Source organism: Oculina patagonica, chromosome 6, assembly GCF_052425735.1.
Source record: "Oculina patagonica isolate OP01 chromosome 6, crgOcupat, whole genome shotgun sequence".
Taxonomy (NCBI): domain Eukaryota; kingdom Metazoa; phylum Cnidaria; class Anthozoa; order Scleractinia; family Oculinidae; genus Oculina; species Oculina patagonica.
In genome coordinates, this window is record NC_135763.1 from 38350972 (window position 1) to 38360394 (window position 9423).

General features: G+C 39.7%; 2 protein-coding genes across 2 annotated transcripts; one reads left to right on the plus strand and one right to left on the minus strand.

Moving 5' to 3' along the window:
* Nucleotides 1-23: 23 nt before the first annotated feature.
* LOC144657822 (uncharacterized) lies at nucleotides 24-4484 on the plus strand. The gene is made up of 2 exons (XM_078518187.1): nucleotides 24-341; nucleotides 2051-4484. Exon 2 carries the CDS (start codon nucleotides 2072-2074, stop codon nucleotides 3476-3478), a length of 1407 nt encoding a protein of 468 aa, XP_078374313.1. The 5' UTR covers nucleotides 24-341; nucleotides 2051-2071; the 3' UTR covers nucleotides 3479-4484.
* A 117-nt stretch (nucleotides 4485-4601) lies between these two features.
* Nucleotides 4602-9388, minus strand: LOC144657824 (protein SCO1 homolog, mitochondrial-like). The gene is made up of 6 exons (XM_078518189.1): nucleotides 9187-9388; nucleotides 7750-7972; nucleotides 7378-7575; nucleotides 6832-6921; nucleotides 6044-6159; nucleotides 4602-5422 (listed from the first exon to the last, which is right to left on the minus strand). The coding sequence occupies exons 1-6, from the start codon at nucleotides 9277-9279 to the stop codon at nucleotides 5276-5278; spliced, it is 867 nt and encodes a 288-aa protein (XP_078374315.1). The 5' UTR covers nucleotides 9280-9388; the 3' UTR covers nucleotides 4602-5275.
* Nucleotides 9389-9423: the final 35 nt, after the last annotated feature.

Here is a 9423-nt window from a genome sequence, read left to right on the forward strand (position 1 = left end):
TGATTCAAATGCAAATGTTCTGTGAAAGGAAGCATGACTGCCGCCATCTTGACTCTGTGTTGCACGAGAGAGAGAGGGGCCTGGGAATTGAACTCGTGACCAGATGGCGGGAAACCTTGCGGGACGTCGATGCAGGATATCTGGGGATGTCTGGCGGGTTCTTGTATTGGGTTACATCCATTGCACAACAAAGTGGGAAAGTACTTCATGTCAAGCCAAAGAACCGGTGTGGACATTGACTGTGCACATTGCGATTTGCGAGATAAGGTTGTCACAGGAGTAGAATCGACTTATACACTTGTCAGTAGACTTGTGTAAAGATCTAACAGTGCTGTCCAAAGGTAGGTAATTATAATTCAAGTGTAATCTCGTACCCAGATGTATACTTACTGGGTACGAGATTAAATTTAAGTGCTTCTTTCGGACAACTTTTGACACGGACTATATCACTAAACTCACTTACTATCTTATATTCAAGTTGTGATGTTCCCTGATGGGATCTGCTACCTAAGCTTTAACGTTTATTGAAAACCTAGCTTTTTATTGAGCTTATTGTTTATTTATCTCTCTTGATAATGAGAAGTGTGGTGTGATTACAACTTTGGGTATTATTAAAAGCTGATCCTGTATGCATATCAGACTTGTATCACGGCAGGAGCTATTGGGTCTGGTCTGGAATATGAATGAAAAATCACATCGCACCAGTGGCAAATCTAAGAGGGGCTAGCCTGAATTTCAGACATCCCTCTGTGCTCGCCTGCTTGCCAGAAGGGACGTCTGAACACATTTGGGCCTAATGCCGTCCGGTGACGTCACTACCCGAAACCCGGCTAGTGATTTTGATTGGTTGATTTAAAAATTATTTGCATAATTATGTGAAATTATGACTGAATTTTACCGCGCGAGGATTGTAATTTGAAAACGTTTGGAAAGAGTTCGAAAGAGTTCACCTTCCCAGAAATGAATTTATTAGTCATTTACCTTGAGTTTATTACTTTATTAGTTTACCTACGGATGAAGAATAGTAATGGAAATCGGTAGGTTTTAAGTTGGCGGCATTCGTCGCTTCGACATGCAGTGTTTTGCCAAATTTATATGTATTCTTGTTTTGTCAACAAAGCCGCTCGACGCTTATGTCCTGCAGCCTCGATGAGCCAGTGATTTCTGAACTCAGTGCCCACAGTCAAGTAGGATATTTTTGTATTGAATTCCGTTTCTTGATGCCTCTGTAACCGTCTAAATTGATTCATTTAAGTACTCACGAGTGTGTTGTATTTGTCCGCTGCGTAACATATTATATTTTGATCGCTAGATAAAGCAAATCAGTTCAGATTGAATCGGTTCCGTAAAAGAAAATAGCCTGCAGTCGATTAAAATCTCATTCATTTGTCTCAAGTTTTCAATAGTTTACTATTAAAACAATTTTATACCCTGTAATCCTTTATTGAAGAGATTTTTCTTTCACAATTTCATGGCCTCGACAGAAAATTTTCCGCATGAATTAAAACCAAAGTGTAGTGACGTCACCGGACGGCATTAGGCCCAAATGTGTTCAGACGTCCCTTCTGGCAAGCAGGCAAGCACAGAGGGATGTCTGAAATTCAGGCTAAAGAGGGGCCTGAAGGGGTAAAATGAGAACTGGGATTTGGGCAAATTTTCACTGGGAAAATGGGATTTGGATAACTGGGACTGGGAATCACAAACAAATAAGCAATAGAACTGGGACTGGGATTTAGAAAATTGGGAAAACAATAGGCTGGGAAATGGGGCTTGGGCAAAATTTGGGCTGGGAAATGAGATTTTATACCCTCTCCCCCTTCAGGACACCCATTTAAGGAATGAATATGGAACTGAGACCTTGCTTTTTTGCTGAATGGGATAGCACTCAAGATTGCCTCCCACCTTATTGAAACAAGAATGGGAACACCTTCTTTCCGGGTTAAAGAAAGGGGCCATCTTCAGGGTTAGGGTTGGGGTTGGAAAGAAGAAAGGTCAAATTATCAGCTAACTAAATACAACTTTCTGTTTGCATTATTATTTTTCCTGCCAGACTGATTTGTAGTCATTCCAAATGGTCGATATAACAGAAAAATCAAGGTCCTTCCCATTGACGTCAAAGTTTCCTGGTCAGCTTTGGTACAGGGCCAAGGCTGCTGTCTATCTGTGCATGTTACTTGCAGCAACACCATTCTGTCTTTTATTAACCATTTGTTATTGGTTGTTTGGAAGAAGGACCAAAGATGGTGAACATATTGAAGAATCCCTCAGGCGTACTGTGTTGGTATCAGGTGTAGTTCACACCAAGGGCCTACACGTTGCCAAAACCTTGGCAAAAGCTGGTCATCGAGTAATATTGGCTGATACTAAAGAGTTCTGGTGTGCTGCGGCTCAGTGGTCATGCTTCATTTCCAAATTCTACACTGTACCAAATTTAAATTCCCAGGATGGCAATGAGGAATATATCAATGGCATGATCAACATTGCTAAAATGGAGAAGATTGATTGGTATATTCCAGTAAGCCATACCAAGACAGCTGTGTCTGATACAATCATCAAACAGCGTCTTGCCGAGGTGAATCCACAAATCAAGTGTCTTGTTTTTGATGATCCAAAGCTCACAGCTATTCTTGATGATAAACTGCTTTTCCTAGAGGAATGCCAAAGACTAAACCTTCTGGTACCATACTTTAAACAAGTTAACAGCTCAAAAGAGGTCTCTGAATTGGCTAAGAAGGGACTTTTTTCAAAAGGTCACTACTTTCTTAAACCTTTGATGCCATATTCTGTGGACCGAGAAAACTTCACCCACATACCAAGCAATCCAATGGAATTTGAGAAGTACATTGCCTGCTATGAATCAAAGCTTAACAGTAACAATCCATACCTTGTCCACCAGTTTATAAAAGGGAAAGAATTTGCAGCCAATTCCATTGTTGTGGAGGGACATCTCCAAGCTTTCCATGTCTGCCCTTGTTCACCAGTGCAGATTGACTATGATGTCGTCAAACATCCAGAGATCAAAAAATGGGTGGAAACATTTTGCAAAGCCAAGCAGCTCACTGGATGTGTTTGCTTTGATTTCCTTGAGGATGAGACAACTGGAGACATTTACTGCATAGAGTGCAATCCGCGCCTTCATTCGGGTGTGGTTTCCTACCACATGCAGCCCAATCTTGAAAGAGCCATTCGCGGTGCCATGGATTTTCAATTTCAGTTGTCGACAGCATTAGAGCCTCCTGTTACTTCTACTCATGTCTACTGGCTATACAATGAAATTGCCAAAGTTGGTCTTTTCCAGCAAGGTCTTGGAGAATTTGCTGCCACTTTATGGACTGGCAAGGAAGCAGTTCTGGATCCAAGTGACCCACTGCCATTCTTTATGTTGAATCATTGGCAAATGCCTGTTTTGCTATTACAAGCACTCATTAGTGGAAAAAGATGGGATATTACAAATTACTGCCTTGGACAACTAAGGTAGTCTGATTCTCATTTGAGATTGTGCAAACTCCCGGGAGAGATGTCTGCATCAATTAATTTTCAAGAACATATTCCTAGAACTCCCCTGCTAAGAAATAAGGCCACTATTGATAATGCTGAACAAAAATATCATAACATGGATTAATTTCATTTCTTAACATTTGTTGAAAATGTATCATGATGGTCATGATGGTGCTGATAGGTATCATAATTATCAATTCAGGGTTCGTACACTTTTTCAGGCCAAAAATTCAAGGACTTTTCAAGGACTTACCAGGACCGTTCTTGGAAATTTCAAGGACTTCTTTCATGAAATTTACCCCAAATCAACAGTTGATGTGCTTGCTGAAGAACTAAAAAAATCGCTTATTTTGGCAGTCTTCTCATTGCCTTGAAGCCTTTTGACGGACTTTCAAGGCCTTGAATTTTTATTTTGAGATTCAAGGACTTTCAAGGCGTGTGTGAACCCTGTCAATTTGTACAGAATGTAAACAGGGTTCTTGCAGTGACCTTGTTTATTGGTGATATTACAGGCCAACAATGCAAAAATTATCACTGAGTTAAAACACTTCAGTTTAGAGAAATATGGCATCAGGGTCCCACAGGGAAGAAGCCGAAATGCAGGAGCCCTAAGAATTTTGCCTGGAGCCTGGAACTCCATGATGTAACTACATGGTGCCCTGATATTATCTTGCTACAGAATCTTGAACCCTGAAAATACTTGCCGTAGAGCCCAGAGACTGACGCCTGACGTGGGGTTGAGCAGGACCCCTGGAACCTTGCTTTTTTGGGCATGTAGACCTGGAGTCCTTAAACCTTTGGGACCCTGAGGCAAGCCTTGATCTAACAGTTGTTGCCATTTTTGATGAAACAAATGAGTCAAGTTAGTTGGTAAACACAAGTAAATAATTATAGTTGATCAACCTTCTCTTCTTACTTTTACTCCTATTTGCTGAACGATGTTCTTTTAAAACTAAGGCAGCAAAGAAACAAGGCTTGTCAAAGTAAAAGCTAATTTAAATTCTCTTCTAATATAATTAGCATCCTTGCAGTCAATCAACTGTTACTTCTGATTGCGGCTCAATTATTTTATGGCAGATTTACTGAAGTATTGGCATCCCAAATTTGTGATGTGTTTTTTTTATTTGCGCAAACAGGACAAGCAGCTAAACAGCTTTTGCTGTTAGTATAGCTGTTGAGCAAAACAGTCAACTCTCTCTAAAACAGACACCTTTAGGACTGGCTCCAACTGTCCATCTTAGAGGGCTGTCTGTCTTGTAGGGAGTTAAGTTACAGTAAAATGACTGAAAATGGCAGGGACCATAACCAGGTGTTCGTCTTATGGAGGTGTCTGTTAAGAGAGAGTTGACTGTACTTCACTGTGGTACAACTGCTGTTTATTACCTTTAAGTCTGAATGAAACCCTTGTGTGTTATCATTCAAATAAAAGCTTTCTAATAGCACTTTTATGGTGCTGGTACTGTTTGTTCTGTATCAGAAAAAAAACCAAGCATGTGTCCATTTAAGAAGTTCATCCATACATTGCTGCTCGTTTTTCAGTAGGTTACAAACTAGAAATTGGGATTTTTAATTTGAAGGAGTGAAATGGGTTAATGAAGTGGAAACAGTAACGCCTTTAGTTCACAGTACAGTACTTATTAAATAATATATAAGAAATTTAAGGAAAGTTGTCCAAAAGTCACTTGGGTGTTCTTGTCGATTTGTTGCTTCTTCCTCATTTCTTCTTTCCTGCAAGGCCAGCTGATCTTGTAGCATTTAACTGCCTTTTCGTTATTTATTATTTCTTTTTCTTCTGCTTGAGTTTGTGTGAGATCATGTGCTTTGCAATCCCAGTGGCAATGTCCTCTGCTGTCTTATTTTGGCCAAAATATTCAGCAAATTCACCAGAAGGATCCACAAGGTATTGAATGATGGTGTGGTCAACCTGTAGAAAAAAAAAGTGATAAAAATGACTACAGATATCAGTATTGAAGGACATCCATTACAGGGAATGATGTCAGCAAAACCTCTGTGGAATTTATGGCCACTGGTTTACATTGATACATACATTAACATACATACATTCTGTATTCAAGACGCAAAATTACAAGTAAGAAAAACAAGAAAAAAAAGGCATCTAGAAAAGGAAGTTACGAGGTTATCCCTATATAAAAACTCCCTAAAATAGTTTATGTAAAGGGTTATGTACAGCAAAGGGTCTATGTTACATGACCAATGACTTGAACAATGATCCTTTATACTTATTAGGTAATTAGGTAAAACATTCTTGTTAATTGAAAATGGTGTTCTAGACTTTCTTAAAGTCTTTTTCAAAATTTTTTGGTTTCAAAGAACTCTTGTTGTTTCATTACTTGCTATAAACTTAAGTCTGTTTTAGGTCACCCTCAAGTAAGAGGGTAATGTGTGCTCTAAACTTGACTAAGAGTTTGACTCCAGGCAAGTTAAGAAATTGTGATGAAAAAAATAATGCCTAAAATATTTTTATGCAACGTTAAAATATTGCAATAAATAATAAATTATTCATTAAATTATGCTACACACGTACAATGTAGTCATTGTCTTCATCTGCTGGTCCTTGACTAAAGTACACCCTGTATGCCTTGCAAACCTGTTTTACTTGCTCAAGTGAACCCGTCAGACCCAGGAGACGGGGATGAAATTCTGCCACAAACACAAACATTTGTCATAGATTATCTTTATTAACTTTTTGACTTCATTAGGATTCACTACATTAAAAGTTGTAAGCAAAATCTCAAAGGGCAGAAGTTCACTTGGTGCAGGTAGTAAAAAGTTCATATATGTATGTAACTTGTAGAAATTAAGTGAAACATAGGTTTAGTGATTACAGTCAACTCTCGCCTTGCAGACACCTCGCTATTACGGACATGAATTGAAGTCCCGGGGAATAGGAATTACTAAAAATAACTCCCGCTACTACGGACTTTCTCTATTACGGACACAAATTGTGGTCCCGAAGGTGTCCATTATAGTGGGAGTTGACTGTATTTCGTTTAAAACTCTTTTGCCTGAAGCTTACTAAGCAAAAGTTTATTTTCAAATTAAAATTTAATATAATATTATATTCTAGGTAGTACCTTAGGAAGAAGTGATGGTACAGGTAGAGTTTGGTTCTAGAATTATACTTGACTCCAAAGATTCTTACACATTAACAAAACGAAACCTAGCACTGCAGGACGTTCATTGGGATCACAAAGGTTAGAGGTAGGGTGTCCAATAATTACTTAGGGGTGCAAAAAATTTTAAGTATGGATTTGGCTACAGCTGGGAGAACCTGGGAGTTTTTCAGACTGATTAATTTTTTTCTGAAGTTACCTTGTACATATTGCTTTACAGCCTCTACATCATCCCGTACTGGATCAACTGTGATGAAGAGGGGTTGAAGCTCGGCAATTTTTTGCTTGTCTAAAATGAATACACGAGAAATTATTAATATTCTTCTGAGGAACTTTTTTTTATTTATTTTAGTTTTTAAAAATTTCAAACTGCAACTAGCATAATTTCAGCCAAAGCAGATGCTCCTGTACAGGGATGTCGCCAAGGGCCGGCTGCTGGCTAATTTGACCGGCTAAGAGATCTAAGAAAAAAAAAAACTTTTAGAGCTGCCAAGGGCAGAAAAGCAAGCTGGACTTGTTGATTAGCCAGCTTAGTGTTTTCTTAGCTACATCTTTGCCTGTATAAAAAATTAAAAAAATACATTTGGCCATCAATGGTCACAAAATTGGTAATTTTACTAATTTTGGTAGCTCTTTCTACAATTTCTGTCATCCATCTAGTTCCAGTTCACATTTTGTTTTTGCACAGGGTCTATTGATCATGCAAAGAAAGACGTCTGATTTCTCGGGTTCCTGAATAGCTTACCAACAATGTCAATGGCCTGTCCCATTTTTTCCAACTCATCAGGACAGATATCAGGACAGTGGGTGAAGCCAAAGTACAACAAGATCCATTTGCCGTGGAAATCCTTGTCAGTAACTGCATTTCCATTGTGATCTGTTAAACTGAAGGGTCCACCAAGTGCAACTTTTCCTATTGATCGACTCATTTCCTTCTCTTTCACTGAATTTTAACAAAACAAATAGCAGAGTGAGTTAATTTTGTTACTGGAAAAATGTGCATCAGATCTTTTGAATAAACAAACAACAAACCAAGCCACATGATTATGCACAACATGCAACCTTTCATTTATTTTAGTGTGATAACACCTGAGAACAAGGCTACTGGTTTTCGTACCTCGTTGTTTTTCCTCCTTTAGATGACGTACATAAAGGAGGAGGCCCCCACCAGCAAGTGCACAAAGTGCTAAGGAGGCCCATGTCACAGGGCCTCTTTTGGTTGATCGTTCAAAAGCTTCATCAACAGATTTTTTATTTGATTTCTGTGCAGTCTGTTTCAGTTGATTCCTTGAGGAGCCCATCAGACTTCTGCTTTGAAAGTAGTTGGGGACAGGCTTCACCTGAAAAAGGATAATATTAATATTTAACATCTTGGTAATATCAAAGTACTGGTGTATTAAGTCACTGCCAATAGTTGATTGTGGGGAGCCCTGTAAGGAGGGTAGCCATCTGGAATCTCCAAGCCTACAAGCAGGCTCATGTTTGGAGCCTTGCAAAAGTGAGTTGGTTAGCAAAGTATGCCAACGAGGAAACTTTACTTTGCTCAGACATACCGAGCATGACATTCCAAAAATGAGCCTGCACACAGGCTGGCCTACAAAGTCAACCTCACCTGACAACCGACTTGTTATTTTAATGACCACTTTCCTTTGTTTTGCCCAAACAAAAACTAAGTCAGTTGTTTCCTTATTTAATAACTTTGTTAAAATTCCCTCACTGACCACCTGACAAAACAACCAGTTTTGGGAGCTTGTTGACTTTTGGATAAACTGCAGTCCATTGTACTCCAGGTGCTAAGAGAACAGAGGAATCCATGAACAGTTTAATGACAGAACTCTGAGCTCCAAACTATCCTAAGCACCAACATTCCATACCCCAATAGAATTTAGAGAGTCTGTTATAGAAGGATGGTAATGGAGTAACTTACATATCGTGATTTGGACAAAAATGAACTTTTTATGCATCAGTCAATTCCAGCAGTGCCCACCCCCCCTCCCCGGGCAACCGCGGGGCATTTCCTAATGTTGCCCGTCCCGAGGGTGGGGCATTTGCGTACCTCAGGTTGACCCCCAGGCATTTGACACGTGCTTTTAAAACCGTGGAGTGAGTCGCGTATTCGTGATGGAGGCGTTTATAGGCCAAGAAGTGGACTATGTTGCAGATTAGCTAGTTCATGGATGTTTTTAAAGGTATATTTTCTCAATTTTAGATATTTCTTCATTGCTAAGAAGCAACAACTTGTTTTATATTCTTATATCACCTATCGAGAGATTGAAAACAATCAACCCGGGAGCGGGGCATTTGCCCGGTTCCTTCATCCCCCTCCCCGGCTTCTTCTACTGGCGCAAAACTGTCAGTTGGTGCTGCTGTGCAAAGTACCATCCCTGATTTTCCTGATTGCCATATGTGTAATATGACTTTACTGATATTCACCACTCCTCAGTAAATACTTAGTTTGCCTATTATCAACACGCACCCTAAATGACTCAGAACGTTTTCAACTTTTCTGCTGCGTATTAAACGGGAGGCAAATTATTGCATAAGCCAGGCTTACCTCTGCCAAATGCGCTTCCAACCTTCCACGCCAAGCCGTTTGGTGGAGCCACGCCTTAGGTAGTCTTAACCGTTGTACGCTTTGTCTCAACATCCTCGATTTCTGATTGGCAACTACAAGTAATGCAAAATGAGAAGAGAAAATTTTACGGAGCTACGCGGAAGAACTACGCTTCAGATATGCCGCCATGTTTGTTTCTAAAGGCGCGGCTGCTTAGTAATGCACAGTCCCAGTCCC